Here is a 19518-nt window from a genome sequence, read left to right as displayed (position 1 = left end):
GTTTCGTGCATGACTGACATTTGCATCCTACTACCTTACCACCTCACACTCCTCCAACCCCGTTCCTCTCTGTGACCTTTCTGTCTCCTCCATCTAACACCCTCACGCCTCCCCTGGTGCTCCAGTGGTGGCGGCAAGCCTCCTTGACTGTTGGAGACACAGTGGGATAGGTTGGAGGAGCCTGGACTCTGTTTAGTAGGAGTGAGTGTGTTCCCTCCTGGCCGGGAAGCCATGCAGAATGAGGTCTGCTTCAGCAGCTGCTGGTGTCCGATGAGCAGGCTCACTAGACACCCCAGCCATAGAGAAGTGCTCTCGCTCCGCAAATTCCATGACCCAGCATGTTGCTGCACCTGGGGCAGTCCCCACCCCAGCATACCTGCAGAGAGACCACCCTGGCCCCGCCTCCTCCCTGCCCAGTGGTGCCACAGCAGGGTGGGAGTGCGGAGGCTGGCAATGCTGATCAGCTCTGAGAGACCAGGTGGTCTAGTCCTAGGGGCAAGATAATATAATTGCGCATCCCAAAGACCAAAGAAAGGGCCTGGAGACATCAATGGTTGAATGGTTTGGGGGTCTTAACTCAGCCAAAGCAAGGTCCAGGAGAGACAGCCCTGTGGTCCAGACATAGCAAGCAGGATGTGGTAGCAGTGTTTTACTCCAGAGATGACCGGGTTTAGAGAGGATTGTGACGCAACTGGTTCATGAGTTCGAGAAACCAGCAGAGGAGTATGCCGTTCCCAGCCTCCTTGTCACACTGTCAACGTCAAGTTATTATCCAAAGATTAGAACAATCACAAACGGGCCATATCAAGAGGGTGGTCATTACTGATTAGGGCTTAGCATTGAGCGGGAAGGTCCTTCTCGTGAGGGGGGACTAGTTGAATAAGACTAACTGGGCCGAGGGATGTTCAGAGAGCTCGTTTGGGTGGCCTGATTATACATCAGTGTTTCTTGTTTTCTTCAGATCAGTGAGAAAAACGAGCAACAGTTTCCCTCGCTTGCTCCCTGAGGGGACCTGTCGGACATTTTTAGTGTCCTGACCAAAGCTAACAAAATGACGTTCTCCCCCGGCTGCACAAAGGCTCTTGGTGGATCTTCGTTTGGACCAGCGGTTGAACCCAGACCCATGGCTGAGAACACACCAATTGCTAAACATTGAACCACCAGGGAATTCTGTAAAATAACACTTAAGGCTGCATGGCTTTCAACAGAAACCGGATAATGTTTATTTGCTTCCAGTTTCTGCTGGATGTCGGCTTGAGTTGGCTTTAAGGAGTCTGGTGTATGTATGCTAAGTCGCTTCAGTCCTGTCCGACTCTCTGTGACCCTGTGGACTGTAGCCCTCCAGGCTCCTCTGTCTATGGGATTCTCCAGACAAGAATACTGGAGTGGGGAGCCATTCCCTTCTCCAGGGTGTCTTCCGGACCCAGGGATCGAACCTGAGTCTCCTACAACTTCTGCATTTTTTAACCACTGAGCCACTGGGGAAGTAACCTGAGACCCTGTGGAAACACCTCAGTGATCAGAAGCATTCGAGACAAATTCTCTTAAGCCCTTCCTCCCTCATTGGATCCTCCGCCCACCTAAGAAGGATGAAACACCTCCCCACAACAGGTAGGATTTCGGCGATCCTCCCCTAGCGGTTTCGCTTTTCTTCCCAGTTTTCCTGTGTGTGGGGTGGGGGTGGGGGGGCCGGGGGGGCAGGGTTCCCTTGCTTGAGGCCTCGGCCCTACATTACCCAGAAGACCTTGCGCTAAGGCTACGGTCATCCAATGAACGTGCAGAAGCGGGGCGTTCCCTGGAGATGGAACATCCGCTAGTGGGACTCCGGGTGTATTCCCGGCGGACGTTTTGATTGCTGTAGAGTCTGTGGCCGGTCAGAAGTCCTGGTGTCTGGTGTTGGGAGCAAGGTGAAGGGCCAAGAAGGAAGCGGAGGCTCTGTGCTCGCTGGACAGTAGCGGGTCTTAGGGTCTGGCACGCCGCCGGCTTCGGGGAATAACCCGGCGGAATCCAAGAGTCCTTGAAATGTCTCCTGCTGCGCTGAGGGAACCAGCTGAGGTAAAGGCCGCGTGCTCCGGCTTCTTCCCTGGCCGATTCCCCACCCGAATATGAACTCCCCGAGTGAGAGGCTGCTGGTCCAGTGCAGTGAGGCCTTCAGGAGCGGTGTCCCTATTTCTGATGACCAGTGTTATGAGGTGTGAGTGAGACTTGGAAATGCAACCGAAGTGGGAACACTGGGGAACCTGGAGTCCATCCTGTTTCTGTGGGGGACGAGGATTGAGGCCATGCTGCACCTGAAGTGGTAGATGAGAGTTGGGACGTTTTTTCTTAGGGCCCTGGCCGTGGTGGAGAGTTTTGAGCACCGGAAGGACACGGTCTGGGTCAGGCTTTTAAATACTCTCTGAAACCCGTTGACTGGAAGAACGGAGTGTAGGGAGAGATAAGGACTTTGAGGCGGAGCGAAGTCGTGGGTTTTCCTTGGGCACAGCTGTGAAACGGGGAATCACTGGGGGCAATGTCACGGAGGAGACGTTAGCCAGCCACCTGGCTCTGGTACGGCCAGAGGGCCAGGGAACGCCTGAGCCGCTGGATCACCTCCAGGGTCACTTTCCTCCTTGGCGGGCCAGTTTCACAGATTGCTAGGGCTGCAGAAGCACTTTTGGTAAGTGGAGCTTTTCCCAGTCCCTCACTTACTCTAACCCCACCCCCGCCTCCGCCCGCCACACACACACACACACACACACATTCTCTGCATTTGAGGTGCATTTAAGGGGCTCTTCACCTGCTATTCTGCCACTCTTCAGTTTGGGGACTTTGGAGAACTATATTCTCGGGGTCATGAGAGCTGACTGGTTCTCTGGAGACGGTGTGGAAGTTTCTTCTCGAATTGGTACCAGTACATGGAAGGGCTTTGAGGTGAGTCTGAGCTGGTTTAGGTCAATGCAGGTCTCATCGTTTTCTGGTGTGGGTGAACAACAGCAAAGAGCAGGATGTCAGCTTCAAATGACTGCCTGTGTTTTCTGAAGGTTCAGGTCAAAGGAGGAAGGTTCTTGCACCCAGGTCTTTGGATGCTCCATCTGACTGGGCAGTGGGGGAGATGTGTGGGAAGATGAGTGGTGGGTTTTCAAGAATGAGACTGTTGATGGTTTTATTTGTCCATGTTATACCAGGGTAGGGTGACCTTTGTGGATGTGGCTGTGTACTTCTCCTGGGAGGAATGGTGTCTTCTTGATGAGGTTCAGATACACCTGTACCTTGATGTCATGCTGGAGAACTTTGCACTTGTGTGCATGCTGGGTAAGGCCTGCACACTCATCTCCCTCCTCTGAGCTAGGCTCTGCCTTTCTCCTTTTTCCCAGGGACAGCTCTGTCCTTGTGACAACTGGACAGTGGACTCTGTTTTCAATTTATTACTTTATTTCTTGGCTTCTTCTTCCTTGGGTCTTAGTTGTGGCAGGTGGTATATTTGTTGTTGCAAGGAGGTTCTTTCCTTGAGGCATGCAGTCTTCTAATTTCGGCGTGTTCGGACTCCAGAGCTCTCGGGCTTACTTGCCCTTCACTGTGGGAGCTAGTCCCCAGACCCGGAATTCAACCCATGTGCCCTGTATGCAAGACGGATTCGGACTGCTGGACCACCAGGGAGTCCCCGCTACTTTCTTGCTAAATTGTTGGTTATGTGTTGAGATTATTATGGCAGAGGCAGAGTACATCCCAACACTGGTAGCTCCAAAGTTGCTGCTAAGGATTCAAGGTCAGTAGTCTTTGTTATTTTTAAGTTGATTGCAATATTGTGCTCAATACAATCTTTAATTTGTGTTAAATTCTCCTGTACAGGGAAGTGACTCAGTTACACATACATACATACATATATATATATTCTTTTTCTTTTCCCTTATGGTATATCACAAGATATTGATTACAGTTCCTGTGTTATCGAGTAGGACCTTGTGCTTTATCCATCCTGTATGTACTGCTTTGCATCTGCTAATCTCGAACTCCCAATACTTCCCTCACCCACCTGCCTCCTGCTTGGAAATCACAAGTCTGTTCTCTATGTCTGTAAGTCTGTTTCCTAGATGTGTTCCTTTGTCATATTTTAGAGTCCACATATAAATGATACCATATGGTATTTTTGTTTTTACTTCTTACTCATTTCACTTTTAGAATGGTAATGTCTAGGTCCATGCATGATGCTGCAAATGCCATTATTTCTTTTTTTATGGCTCAGTAATACTACATTGTGTGTATGTACCACATTTTTATCCATTTATCTTAAGTTATTTCCATGTCTTACCTCAGGTTATTTCCGTGTCTTAGGATATTTAGGTTACTTCCATGTCTTGGCTAATGTGAATAGGGCTGCTATGAACATTTGGGTGAATGTATCTTTTCAAATTATAGTTTGTTCTGGGTATATTGCCAGAAGTGGAATTGCTGGATTATATGACAACTAGTGTGTTTTTTGAGGAACCTCCATACATTTTTCCATAATGGCTGCATTAATTTACATTCCTACAAACAGTGTAAGAGACTTCCCTTTTCTCCACACCATCATCAACACTTGTTAATTGTAGACTTTTTAATTTTAGCCATTCTGACAGTTTTTCGGTGGTACCTAGTTGTAGTTTTGATTTGCATTTCACTGAGAATTAGCAGTGACCGAGCGTCGTTTCATGTCTGTATTGGCCATCTGTGTGTGTCCTTTGGACAAAAGCCTGTTTCCGTCTCCTGCCCTTTTTCCCCGTGCGTTGCTTGCTTTTTGTCACTGAGTTGTGTTGCTGTTTATATGCCTTGGAAATGAAGCCCTTATCAATTGCGTCATTCCCAGGCATTTGCTTCCAGTTAGTATGTCCTCTTCATTTTGTTTTGGGTGTCCTTTGTTGTGCAGATGAATGCTTGTAAGTGTGATTAGGTCCAGTTTGTTTAGTTTGCCTTTATTTCTGTTTCCTTGGGAGACTGTCAGGGTTAGTAGTTTTACTGTCCAACTGATCGATCCCTCCTTGCTTCCCCTCTCCTTGTGTGAGTATCTGTTTAAATGCGTGGTGTGCATGTTTTGCTCCATTCCTGTACCTGACATGTTTTTGTTGCTGACTAAACAACACACTGTGGTCACTGACGTGGTCAGTACTGAAACAGACCTTGAGACGTTTATGCAAAACTTTCTCAAGGTTCTGATTTCTCTATATCTGCACTGGCATTTGCTATTTTGTGTAACTTTTTTGATTTTTTTCCCCTAACAGTGTGTTTACTGGCCATTTGTTTATCTTTAGAAAAATATCTATTCAACTCCTTTTTCCATTTCTTAATCAGGGTTTTTTTGTGTTTTTTTTTTTTTAATTTTGGTTGTTGTAGACTACTATTCTTGGAGAAGGCAATGGCACCCCACTCCAGTACTCTTGCCTGGAAAATCCCATGGGCGGAGGAGCCTGATAGGCTGCAGTCCATGGGGTCGCTAAGAGTCAGACATGACTGAGCGACTTCACTTTCACTTTTCACTTTCATGCATTGGAGAAGGAAATGGCAACCCACTCCAGTGTTCTTGCCTGGAGAATCCCAGGGACTGGAGCCTGGTGGGCTGCCGTCTATGGCGTCGCATAGAGTTGGACATGACTGAAGTGAACTTAGCAGCAGCAGACTGCTATTCTACAACGTGTGTTCTACAACATGCATTCTTTTTGGTATACATGTTTTTGAAATGTTTTCTCCCGATTTTTTCTGTGATGTTTATAGTGTCTGTTAATGTACAAGTTTTTCAGTTTTTTTGTTTTTGTTCCAGCTTTCTTGAGGTACAGTTGACACATTATGTAATATAAGTTGGGCTGTCCTGATGGCTCAGTGGTAAAGTGGAGAAGGAAATGTCAACCCACTCTAGTATTCTTGCCTGGAGAATCCCATGGACAAAGGAGCCTGGTGGGCTACAGTCCGTGGGATCGCAAAAAGTTGGACACAACTGAGCAACTAACACACACAAACACACACACAATAGTAAATAATCCACCTGCAATGCAGGAGCCACAGGAGACATATACCTGAGTCAGAAAGATCCCCTGGAGGAGGGCATAGCAACCCAATCTGGTATTCTTTCCTGGAGAATTTCATGGACAGAGGAGCTTGGCAGGCTACAGTCCATAGGGTCACATGGAGTCAGACATGACTGAAGCGACTTGGCACACAGGCACGTGATACAAGTTAACATATAAAATGGAAATTATTCATTGCTTTGAAGCCCAGCTTGACTACTTTTTCTTTTGTTGATTTTGCCTTTATTGTCATAGGCAAGGAATCATGGCTGAATCCAACATTTTGAAACTTTTCCCTTTTTTTGTCCCACCTCAGAATTTTGTAATTTTAGCGACCTCATGAACTGTCACCTGCCAGGCTCCTCTGTCCATGGAATTCTCCAGACCAGACTGGAGTGGGTAGCCAGCCATTCCCTTCTCTAGGGGATCTTCCCAGCCCAGGTATCAAACCCAGTTCTTACCGACTGAGCCACCAGGGAAGCCCAAGAATACTGGAGTGGGTAGTCTATCCCTTCTCCAGGGGATCCTCCCGACCTAGGAGTCGAACCAGGGTCTCCTACATTATGGGCAGATTCTTTACCAACTGAGCTACCAGGGAAGCCCGTATGGTATTAAGTAAGACACTAACTTCATTCTTGTACACGTGGGTATCCAGTTTTAACAACTCTATTTGTTGAAAAGAAAGTGAAAGTGAAGTCGCTCAGTCGTGTCCTACTCTTTGCGACCCCAAGGACTGTAGCCTACCAGGCTTCTCTGTCCACGGGATTTTCCAGGCAAGAATACTGGAGTGGGTTGCCATTTCCTTCTCTAGGAGATCTTCCCGACCCAGGGATTGAACCCGGGTCTCCCTCATTGTAGGCAGACTCTTTACTGTCTGAGCCATCAGGGAAGTACCTAACAACCTATTTGTTGAAAAAACTGTCCTCATTGAATGGTATTGGTCTTGTCAGTAATTATTGGATCACACGTTATGAGGGTTGATATATAGGATCTCAAGTCTCTGTTGTGTTTCACTGGAGTATATATCTGTCTTTATGTTATTAGTGTGCTGTAGTTAGCGTAATAATGTATGAAATACGTCTTACATACCATTCCTTAACCCCACTTGGTCATGATGTATAATTCTTTTTATGTAGTTTTTGAGTCAATTCAGTGATACTTTGTATTTTTGCATCTGTGTTCGTGAGAGATATTGGTGTATACTTTATTCTTCGTGTCTTTGGTTTGGTGTTAATGTTGACCTCACAGAATTAGTTAGGAGCAGTCCTTTTGTTTCTGTCTTCTGAAAGCCATTGTAGAGAATTGTGTATCTTCCTGAAGTGTTTGTCATATTTCATCAGTTAACCAATCTGGGCCAGTGGAATTCTGTTTTGGAAGGTTATTCCTTATTGATTCAGCTACTTTAACAGATGTATACATATTTAGAATATACGTACTTCTGTGGGTTTTGGTAGACTGTATTTTTCAAGAAACTGACCATTTCATTTAGGTTATCACATTTATGATCTTGGAGATTCCCGTTTATTTCATTATTATCCTTTAATGTCCATTTTAAGGAACCAGCTTTGACTTTGTTGGTTTTTCTTTGTCGATTTTTAAAGTTATTTCTTTTCTTCTTCCTTTGGATTTAATTTTCTCCTTTTCTAGTTTCCTAAGATGATTGCTATTAGACCTTTTTTCTTTTCTAATACATGCATTCGATGCTATATATTGCCCTAAAACACTGCCTTCACTGCATACACATATTTCAAGAAGTGTGTTTATTTCAAAATACTTAAAAATTAACCTTGATGTTTCTTCTTTGACCCATGTTTTATTTTGATTAATTTCTCAGTACTGTGTGATTTTCCAACTATCTTTTTGTTATTGGTTCTAGTGTAATTTCACTATGCTCTGAGAACAGACATTGTATGATTTCTGTTGTTTGAAATTTACTAGGGTGTGTTTTCTGGCCTGTGATGTGCTCTGTCTTGTGAATGTTTCATGTCAGATTGAGCTTCCCTGGTGGCTCAGAGGTTAAAGCATCTGCCTGGAATTCAGGAGACCTGGGTTCGATCCCTGGGTCAGGAAGATCCCCTGGAGAAGGAAATGGCAACCCTCTCCAGTACTCTTGCCTGGAGAATCCCATGGAGGGAGGAGCCTTGTAGGCTACCGTCCATGGGGTCGCAAAGAGTCGGACACGACTGAGCGACTTCACTTTCTTTCACTTAAGACTATTCTGCTCTTAGATGGAGTAGACTGGTAGTCTATAGAAGTCCATATATCCTGTCAATTGATGCTTTGCAGAAGTTGACTCCTTTGTCACTGTGTCATTTTCTTTATTCATGATAGCCTTGCTTAGGTGAAATCTGGTTGGCTATTTGTTTATTTTGCTGGGTCTTTACTGATGTACATACGTCACTCTAGTTGCGGCAAGTGGAGTTACTCTAGTTGAGGTGCTTGGGCTTCTCACTGTGGTGGCGTCTCTTGTCGAGGAGCACAGGCTTTAGAACATTTGTGCTTCAGTAGGTGCAGCTCCTGGGCTCTAGAGCACAGGCTCACTAGTTGTGACTCACAGGCTTAGTTGCCTCACCCCATGTGGCAGCTTCCCAGACCAAGGATTGAACCCAAGTCTTCTGCATTGGCAGGCGGAATCTTTACCCCTGAGCCACCGGGGAAGCCCTGCCCTTGTTCTTTGTTCATTTGTTACTCTACCACTCTTTCTTTCTGTGGTGTTAATTGAGCATTTTGTATGATTTTATTTTCTCACCTTTATTAGCTTATCAGCCCTATTTGCTTCTTCTTTTTTTTTTTAATTTAGTTATGATAAAATTTGATTATATGTTTAGAAATGATTTAAGACTCCTCCCATATAATGCTATATGGCTTCGTGGGTAGTTTATGTATATATACATATATATGTATATATACATAATTTCCCCCCCGCTCCGTCAGTTTTGCGGGATCTTAGTCCCTGACCAGGCATTGAACCTGGGTCCCTGGCAGTGAAAGTGCAGGGTCCTGGCCCTGAAATACCAGGGAATTCCTACCTCATAATTTTTAAATATCCTTACTGAAGTTCTGTGGTTGCCTAGTGGATAGGATTCTGGGCTTTCACTGCTATGGACCAGTTCAAACAAGCTAGTATCTGTTAGAGCTGAGAAGACATTTCTCCAAATAAGACATGCAAATGAAAACCTTGTACATAAAAAAAGCTCAATGTCACTAATGGCCTGGAAGATGCAAAATTAAAATGGCATTGAGATACCACCTCACACCTGTTATAATGTCTGTTAGGAAAAGACAAGAAATAATGCTGAGGAAGATGTGACCTAAGGGGGCATCTTGTGCACACTTGGGGTAAATGTACGCTGTTGCAGACACTGTAGAATAGAGCATGGAGAATCCCTACAATACTAACTAAGGAACTACAGTATGATCCAGCAATTCCAACTCTGTGTATTTATCCAGAGGGAGTGAAATCATCCCATCAAAAAGATACCTGTACTCCATGTTTATTGTGGCATTATTTTACCCTATCCAAGAGATGGAAACGAAGGCAGTCTTGCCATTTGCAACCACATAGAAGGGCCTTGAGGGCATAATGCTGAGTGAAATAGGTCAGAGAAAGACAAACAGTTCTTCCTGTTTCCTCAGAGCTTTGGTCCCAGCATACATGCTTACACTGATATCTGCGAATGCTGAAATTCTGTAGTCACACCACTGATTCTGAAATTTTCACACTTGTAGATTCATCTAACTACAGATAGTGTAATGCCGTGTAAATTTATTGAAAAACAGCCATGTACGAGGGGACCCAATCTTTTGTAATCCATGTTCTTCTGTGTTTATCTGTAGTATGCGATTATATATATACAATGAATCTTTAAAACAATAACACCAAACTCTGATATAGACAAAGGATTAGCGATTGCCAGAATGAGGAAGTTAGGGTAGGTGAAATGTCTGAAGGGTGTTGGAAGTTACAGACTTCTACTTTTAAAGTGTATAAATCCTGAGGATGTAATGTACAGCATAGTGGTTGTAGTTAACTAGATTGCAGTTAGGACGTGTATCATTTGTAACCCATGTTGTTATTCAACTGGGAATGAGAGTCCTTTGGGCTTCACAGGATGAACATGACTCTAGTCTCAGCAAAAGAGCTTGGAGATTCTCTGACCAAGATGAATGGCAAGTGGGAAAGGGCTTGATATCAGGTCTGTGTTCAAGTCATACCAGGAAGATATGACTTCCATCCTTTGACTAGTGTTGTAGTGGCTACAAATGACTTCTCTTGTCTTTCTCTATTCCTGACATTCTGCCAACGTGTCGTTTATGCTACTTCCCGTTTTTAGTCTGACTCTAGCCTGGGTTTCATTGTCTCTCTCCTCTATAAACCACTTATCTCATGTGGGCTTCACACTTGTTTTCCTTGTGGTACTTATTGACAAAATTTTTTATGTCCTTAAACATGCATGTATGCTTTACTGTTTCTTGAACACCAGCCACTTGTTGCAGCCAGATTTTCTGGGGCACTCATGTTCAGTATACTTCTGCACAGTGTCCCCAGCCAGTGGCAGATATGGTCTTGGAAAAAGCCATTAACAGAGGAGTGAATTGTAGAGCACGCCTTTCACCTTGGGTCACATCTAGTCCTTATGTCCTGTGCTTGATGAGAACAGCTGCTTTCTCAATTTGACTCCAATTTCATGTCCTGAACATGATTGTGTGGACTGCTTCTTTCATGTGGCAGATGTACAAGTGTGATGGTGTCATTCCCTTCAGGGCTTCCCTGATGGCTCAGATGGTAAAGCGTCTGCCTGCAGTGCAGGAGACCTGGGTTCGATCCCTGGGTCAGGAAGATCCCCTGGAGAAGGAAATGGCAACCCACTCAAGCAATCTTGCCTGGAAAATCCCATGGTCAGAGTAGCCTGATAGGTTACAGTCCATGGGGTCTCAAAGAATCGGACACGACTACAAGACTTGCCTTCATTCCCTTCAAGAAAGTTAACCAGAACTTCACCATCACTTGTTTGTTTTCAGGTTCTTGGCGTGGAGTCCGGAATGAAGAGACACCTTCTGAACAGAGAGAATCTGCAGAAGGAGTCTCACAGATTAGGACCCCAAGGGCCATTTTGTCCCCTGAAAAGGCCCAGCCCTGTAAGATATCTGTCCCAGTCTTGAGAGGCATTTTGCATCTGGCTGAAGAGGAAGGAACAAATAGGACACAGAAAGCCTACTCATGTAGGGCATGTGGGAAAGAATTCTATTTTCCTGCAAACATTCAACAGCACCAGAAGCAATACATTAGAGAGAAACCCTTTCAGTATGATATGGTGAGATCCTCATTTTTGAAAAGCTGGACAATCCATGCAGCATGGAATCTCTCTACCAACATGGAGATTGTGAATGACTTCAAGGCCAACGTGGTAAGGTTTAACATGGTTAAGCCACAGGCCAGTAATACCAGGAAGAAACTGAACAACAGTAAGGAGTGTGAAGCTATTTTGCACAGTGACAAAAGCGATCAGAACTGGGGAGCAGGCAAGATGGCTTGCAGCCACACAGACACACTTGTTCAGGATGAGAGAATTCTCACTACTGAAGAGTCTCGTGAGCCCAACACAGTTAGGGATGCCAGCACCCGAAGAAACAGTGTCACTCAGCACCAGAAAGTCCACGCCGGGAAGGGCCTTCTGAATGCAGCCACTGCGGAAAATATTTTACCCTCAAGTCCGGTTTCCCTGCATATCAGAGATTTAACTGTGGAGGAACGTTTTATGATTGTACTGAATGTGGGAAATCCTTTAGCCGAAGGAAATACCTCGTTGCCCGTAGAAAAATCCACACTGGAGAAAAGCCTTTTGCGTGCAAGGAATGTGATAAATCTTTGACCCGAAAGGGCAAATTAATTGAACATCAGAGAGTTCACACTGGAGAAAAGCCTTATCAGTGCAACCAATGTGGAAAGTTTCTTGTCAGCAAATCTAGTTTGTCTGTACATCAGAGAGTTCATAGTGGGGAAAGGCCTTATAAATGCAATGAATGTGGGAAATCTTTTATTACTAGGTCTGCCCTCTATTCTCACCTGAAAGTTCACACTGGAGAAAGGCCTTTTGAGTGCACTGAATGTGGGAAATCTTTTACCAGTAAGTGGATCCTTTGTAATCATCAGAGAATACACAGTGGAAAAAGACCTTTGGAGTGCAGTGAATGTGGGAAATTCTTTAGCCGAAACGAACAACTCAGTGCCCGTAGGAATGTTCACAGTGGAGAAAATCCATATGACTGTAGTAAATGTGGGAAATCTTTTCCTGCTAGGTCAAGCCTTTGTCATCATCAGAGAGTTCACGTTGGAGAAAAGCCTTCTGAGTGCAGTGAATGTGGAAAATCCTTTAATGATAGGTCAGGCCTTCGTCGTCATCAGAGAGATCACACTATTGAAGGGACTTTTGCATGAAGTAAATCTGGGTAATCCTTTAGCCAGAGACATTTTCTGCATATCCACGAGAAAATCCTCATTGGAGAAAAGCCTTTGAGTGGAGGAATGTGATAAATCTTTCACCGACAAATTCCACTTGTTTCAACATCTGAAAGTTTCATGCTGTATGGGGCCTTGTGAGTATATCAAATATATATGGTACTGACATGGGCAGAGTTTGAGGTGGTAACAGCATGGGAAGTTCTTGTGCAGTCACTATGCAGCAAGTGGCCCCTTTCTAGGGAGGAAACTGAGCATAGAAATTATGTGTCATCTATTTGTGATCTCCCAGCAATGGACATGGATATGGATTCAGTGCCAGGCTGCCTTGTTCAGGACATGGGCAGTCTGTTCACCTCAGTCCTCTTCCACCTACCCTGTCGATTTTGAGGACTAAAAGAATACCTTATCCATCCTCATACTTCTGCCCTGCTCCAGCCCCACCAGAATATCTCTGCTCATACCCCAGTCCCATTCTGATGAACAGTAGTTTCTTTTCTGTGGCATTCAACATTACTGCCGTTTGAGGTGTCTAGCTTAGAGAGGTAAAGGGACTTCCATAACAGCTCACTATTGCCAGACCATTCATATGTGTGATTCTTCTATACTGCATACGTCCACTAGCTTCTCTTTGTCCCTAGGAGCAGGGACTGTCCACACCCGACACGTGCATCTTTACCAGGGCTCCAAGCTCTACCTCTCCCAGTGTATATCTCCTTCCTGCAAACATCCTCCTGGTTGATAAATTCTTAGGAACGGCAGCACTAAACCAGGCAGCCTGGAAAGGATCATTGACCTTGTTTCCCCATCACGTGGTTTACCTGCTCACCATTCTGGACAGTGTGAGGGACAGTGAATGACTAAGAATGTCTTCTGTGGCCCTCACAAGGCCTGGTCTCCAAGGCTCCTCTTCCTAACCCCTTTACCCATCACCTCACTGCTCTTCCCACCCCTCCAGAAAAATGTAACTCACTAAAATGGTGATTGTTAATTAGCAAGAACTTGCCCTCCCCCATCTTGGAACCCACACTTGACCTACCTATCTTAAAAACTAAGACTGAATGCAGGCCAAACCCTCCAATGAAGACTGTAAAACCTCACTTAGAATTAGAATTTAAATCTAATTTCCTTCAGAATTATTAATGTTGAGCCCCCCCCCCACCCCCACCCCATGTGTCTGTTTTTCACCTGTATCTCTTGTTTGGTTAAATTTCTGTTCTTTTGTGTACTTTATTTTGTATGATTTGGCCATTTTCTCTTTCCTTAACAAATATGGGATTGGGGAAACAAAGACTTTGGTGACATTTCATTCAGTCACCAATAATGTGAATGACTTCTGCATGGAATTGTAATTTAGAGTACTAAAAGAGTGTTTTCTTCATTTTTTTTTAAACTATGCGTAATACAATGGCCCCATACATTATAAAGGGTTTAAATAAATCTGCCTTGTTAACATATGCTACCTCAGTCTTAAGTCCAGACATTGAATCATATAGTAAATTAAGCCGTGATTTGTAGTGTTTGCCAATTTTCCTGGTGTATATACTCTCATCGTAGCCAATAGTCACATTGCGAACATAATGTCCCTGAACCTGGAGCTGGGAAGCATTGCCAGTAGCCCACCATTGTGTGTGTTTTTTTTCTACCAGACAGATACAGCCCCTTAAGAATGTAGCTAATAAAGCCATAGTAGAATGATTTTTTAAAATTTATTTTTGTCTGCGCTGCCTTCCTTGCCCGCAGGCTTTCTCCAGTTGCATTCAGTGGGGCTACTCTTGCTGCTGTGTGCAGGCTTCTCACTGCAGTGGCGTCTCTTGTTGGAGCGCGGTCTCTGGAGAACGTGGCCTTCGGTTTTGCAGCTCGCAGGGCCTAGCACGCACGGGCTTCAGTAGCTGTGGCCCACGTGCTCTAGAGGGCTGGCTCGGCAGTCTTTGTGCACGGGCTTAGTTTCCCCATGGCGTGTGGGATCTTACCAGACTAGGAATTGAACTTACGTCTCCTGCATTGGCAAGCAGATTCTTAACCACTAGACCACCAGGGAAGCCCCAGGCTGATTTTTTAAAGAGATAGGTTTTACGTATTTGTTTAAAAAAATCATTTAATGAATGTGGAGTTCTTGCAATAAACTGCACATAATTTACAACGTACATTTTAACTTTGTGATACTTGTGTATACCTCTGAAAATTGTTTCCTCCTGCCAGTTTTAATTCATTCTCAACATTAACGTTACTGATACAAGAGCATATTCTACTTTTGTAATGACTGTTTTCAAATGTATATATAAATGGAATAACAGTTGGATCCTACCCGTCTTACCTCAGTTTATTATATCTAAATTTTGAGACACAGAATTGGCAGGCCTGCTTCTGACCCCGTGATAGGTATGTGGGTAGTTGAATTTTTCATGGCCTTGTTTTCCTTCAGCCTGCCAAGATTAGATGAGACTTTATAGGAAGACTTGTCGGGTGGTCATGTGTATTTGTAGCATCTGTAGCTGTAGGTGTTTGAGTCGCCTATGCAACATTAGTTGTTCTTCGAATAGAAATTCAAAACATGCTCTTGAACATCACTTGATGAAAATTAAGTCCTTTTCCAAGGAAGTTTACAGCTATCAAAAAGTATTTACCCACTACTTTGAATGTTTATTTCAAACCAGTTACTGTAATAGTTGATATATTTGGATTTAAATATATCTTATTTTTGTGGATTTCTTTTCCTACCCCTTGTTATTTATCTTCTCATTAAAACAATTTTAAATTTTATTAGTTGTTTCAAGTTCAGTTTGTTTATTAAACTAAAAAAATTAACACATTATAGCACAGTTATAAATATTTCTAGACATTACAAGGAGTATCAAGTATTGATTCATTTGTTCCATAGGAATATGTGTTCTTCCAGCTCTGCATAAGAATTCTTTCATTCTAAATCTCTAAGCAAATATTGTTCATACTTTACACAGTTAATGACATGTGTGTCAAGATTCAGATGTATTTCTCAAATCATCATTCCTTTCTATCATCAGTGATTCTTTAACTGGAATTATAGTCCCTTTTCCACTGCCTTTAAGTAGAACCTTAGCTTCCCTTTATATGTGTTAATTTTGTATTAATTTTCTCACTTCCAATCATTTTGTTGCATCCATTTTTGAATGACAAGTTTGTTGACATGGTTGCTGTATATAGAAATTATTGTTTGTGATTTTCTTTTCTGCTGTAGGCATAGTTCCATTGTGTCCCATTCCGTAACTATCTATAGGAAGGGATGGCGAGAAGTAACATCATTTTGTTTACATACTTGTCTCAGCGTAGATTAAGAACAGAGGGGCTACCATTTAACTTGAGACCTAATAAGTGGAGGTGGTTTACAGTTGTCCCAGTAAAGAGGGCTGAAAGTGCTGAATGTGTAGGTGAAATAATAAATGAGTGTCTGGTGATCAAACTGAGGGATTGTAGTAGAAACTGGGTAAGTGCTCTCCAATCCAGTTTTCTCTTTTTCTGAATACCCAGCTTCACTTTTGCTTGAGTTGAATGGTATAAATGTGTTTTACACAAAAGAAAATGGGCAGAAATGATTGTGAAGTTGCGTCAGAACATGGTTAGGTCCGAAAATTAAACTAAAAGTTAAATTAAATTAAAATTAAACAGGAGAAAGGCATATAAATGTTACTGAGTTTTTACATGTACATCAGCGCCTTCACAGGAGAATGAAAACCTGAAGAACTGACAAGAGTGTCAAGGTTTGTTTTATACATTTAGACCAAAAAAATTAACTGTTTTAAAAATGACAAAAACTAGGGGTTTTGGCTATAGGTAGTAAATTGGTGCAGAGAAGACAATGGCAACCCACTCCAGTACTCTTGCCTGGAAAATCCCATGGGCGGAGGAGCCTGGTAGGCTGCAGTCCATGGGGTCGCTAAGAGTCGGACATGACTGAGCGACTTCGCTTTCCCTTTTCACTTTCATGCATTGGAGAAGGAAATGGCAACCCACTCCAGTGTTCTTGCCTGGAGAATCCCAGGGACAGGCGAGCCTGGTGGGCGGCCGTCTATGGGGTCGCACAGAGTCGGACATGACTGAAGCGACTTAGCAGCAGCAGCAGTAAATTGGTGAAAAAGTAACAAGGTATGTTAATACAGTTTTCTCCAGTGTGAATTCTCTGTCTCTAGTGGTTAGAATGTACCCACTGGTACAGAGAAGGACCTTTCACCTGGGAGATTTGTCTACTTTCAGGGAAGCAAGATGTGGGGGTGATGGGAGGAAGGAATAGGGGTAAGTCAGAGTGAACTTCCCTAATTCACTGGTCTTTTTCACCTCTTTGAGGTATGCCAAGGGGCCAATTTTTCAGGTACTGTGTCCTGAATTCAACAAGGTCAACAAGAAAAAGGGTTAGGAAAGACACCCCACCCCCTACAATACACACACCTACCGAGGCAGCACACAGCCTGTCCTCCTGTGAGTTGATTCTTCCAGGGAAGTGCAGAGATCCCACCAGTTACACTGTAAGGGGTTGTGACCCCCTCTACTCTCTTCCCTGGTGGCTCAGAGGTTAAAGGGTCTGCCTCCAATGCGGGAGACCCAGGTTCGATCCCTGGGTGGGGAAGACCCCCTGGAGAAGGAAATGGTAACCCACTCCAGTATTCTTGCCTGGAGAATCCCGTGGACAGAGGAGCCTGGTAGGCCACAGTCCATAGGGTCGCAAAGAGTCGAACACGACTGAGCGACTTCACCTCACCTCACCTCTACTCTCTTACAAGTGATTTTCTTTCTTTCCCCTCTATATTTTGGCCCTGATGTGGGATCTTAGTCCCCTCACCAGGGATTGAACCTATGCCCTCTGCAGTGGAAGTGTGGAGTCTTAACCACTGGACCACCAGGGAAGTCCCCCAAGTGATTTTCATCTGTTCGCTTCTGTAACTGTTGACTGTTGGTTTCCAACAGCTCTTCGCCTTCTTGGGTTTCCCCACTTCTTGGGTTGCTTTTTCAGACACCCCTGAATTGGAGAAGACCTGAACAGGGGTTTGGGGTCACTGTGGGCCTCTTGGTTCCTGTCTGGGCTTTTCAGGTAGACCAGAGCCCAAGGATTGTAGGGGGAACCCTACAAGGGTTAGTCCGCTGAAACTCTTCCTGCTCCCCTCTTCCACATGGAGCTTGATGAGGACTTGTCCTCCCTGGCCCCCCTCCCCTCTCAGAGCGGATGATGAGAAAGGAGGTGAGCCAGGTGGGGTACAGAGTCTGGAATGGGGCCACCACAGACTCCCGGAGACATCTGGAGTTGGTGGTGTCCCAGGAGGGCTATTTAGGAAGGACCCCTAGACTGAGAACCCTCCCTCATCCCATAGGCGGTATCCCCCACCCTCACTCAGGCTGTGGAATAGTGACTGGATCCTAGACACAAAATTCAGAGTGTTTGCCCTAAGCTGAGCCCTGCATTTTCACCACTGTGGCCCTGGTTCCCGCCCAAGTGTGCACCCCCAGGTCACAGCATTGCATACACCCCTCCAATCGGGTCCAGAGGCTGCACCAAGAAGAGCAAGAAAGAAAAGGAGCTTTGCCCACTTTCGAGGGGCTCAGTTCTCCCTGGGACTTCCCGGATTCCAGAGTCCCAGTATGGGGAGCCAGCCTCAGGGCTGTGCCCTCTGCACTCTAGCATCCTCTGGAAGCTCCCCCAGGATAGGAAGCCACCTAATCAGGTGGCCCTGATCTCATCTTCCTGGATTCCTGGGGACACCATGGCCTTGAACCATGCCCCTCTCCCACCTCTCCTCATCTTTAGGCACTTGATCTCTGTCCTGAGGCAGAGACAGCTTGGAGAAGGACAGAAAGGGGCCTGACTTGCACAGAGAGTTCCCTGGGGACCTGCAGGCAGTTTCTTTGCCCTGGAGGAGGGACCCTGCAGGGACCGAGGTGCCAGTGGTGGCCCAGAGCCAGACCGTGTGGAGCATACAGACAAGGGACAATAAGCAGGCCCTAAAGGAAGAAGGCAACTTGATAAATGAAGTACATAGATGTCTTACGCACACGCATACACATACATATCTGTATACCAAGTATGACTCTACTTTTATGAGAGAGAAAAAAAAAACTTGTATCTGAATATGTATGTCTAGTTGAGGGGTGCAGCCCTGTGCAGAAAGTAAAACCATGCTGCAGGAACCCTCCTGCTCTGTTGGTGGCAATGTACACTGGTATAACCATAATGAGGAACAGCATGGGGGTCTTTAAAGAACTATGTTTACAACCACCCTATGATCCACTAACCCCAATCCTCAGCATGTATTACAGAGAAAACCATAATTCGAAAAGATACTTGCACCCCATTCCCATTGTTCATTACAGAGCTATTTACAATAGCCAGGACATGGGAGCAACCTAAATGTCCATCGACAGAAGAGTAGATAAAGAACATGTGGTATACATATAATGGAATATTACTCAGCCATTAAGAATAATGAAATAATGCCATTGGCAGCATTATGCGTTGTCATATTGAGTGAAGTAAGTCAGAGAAAGACAAGTATATGATACCAATTATATGTGAGGCCTTGGTACAGATGAACTTATTTACAAAGCAGAAATAGTCATGATGTAGAAAACATGTTTATGGTTACCAGGGTGGGAAGCAGGGGAGAAACTGGGAGATTGGGATTAACATATACACAGTATTAAATATAAAATAGATAGCTAATAAGAACTCATTGTGTAGCACAGGGAACTTTATTCAGTATTCTGTAATAACCTGTATGAAGGTTATAGTTGATTTATAAGTTATACATATATACACTTTTTATATGTATAACTTATAAATCAACTATACTCCAATAAAAATTTAAAAACAAAAAATACACCATGGTGCAAGCTTTGTGTTTTTCTTTTTAAGATTTATTTATTAATTTTTTGGCTGGTCATTGTTGTTGCACATGGTCTTTCTCTAGGAGAAGAGCAGGGTCTACTCTTCATTGCAGTGTGAGGGCTTCTCATGGTGGCTCTCTTGTTGCCAAGCACAGGCTGTAGGGCTCAAGGGCTTCAGTACTTGTGGGTTGC

General features: G+C 44.4%; 2 protein-coding genes across 4 annotated transcripts in view; both read left to right on the top strand.

Moving 5' to 3' along the window:
• The window catches only part of LOC133229775 (uncharacterized), a 425664-nt gene that overhangs the window by 261735 nt on the left and 144411 nt on the right, over nucleotides 1-19518 (top strand). The window lies entirely within an intron of this gene.
• Nucleotides 1685-15240, top strand: LOC133231182 (zinc finger protein 211-like). 3 transcript variants are annotated; one of them, XM_061389479.1, is made up of 4 exons: nucleotides 1685-2055; nucleotides 3168-3294; nucleotides 3532-3748; nucleotides 11040-15240. In XM_061389479.1, the coding sequence occupies exons 2-4, from the start codon at nucleotides 3187-3189 to the stop codon at nucleotides 11888-11890; spliced, it is 1176 nt and encodes a 391-aa protein (XP_061245463.1). In that variant the 5' UTR covers nucleotides 1685-2055; nucleotides 3168-3186; the 3' UTR covers nucleotides 11891-15240. The 3 variants fall into 3 exon arrangements, with proteins under 3 accessions (XP_061245463.1, XP_061245462.1, XP_061245464.1); XM_061389478.1 differs by having other exon boundaries at nucleotides 1685-3294; XM_061389480.1 differs by having other exon boundaries at nucleotides 1686-3748.

This window comes from Bos javanicus, chromosome 18, assembly GCF_032452875.1.
Source record: "Bos javanicus breed banteng chromosome 18, ARS-OSU_banteng_1.0, whole genome shotgun sequence".
In the NCBI taxonomy this organism is placed as follows: domain Eukaryota; kingdom Metazoa; phylum Chordata; class Mammalia; order Artiodactyla; family Bovidae; genus Bos; species Bos javanicus.
Note: the sequence above shows the minus strand (reverse complement) of the source record. Positions and strands in the feature narration are given on the sequence as shown.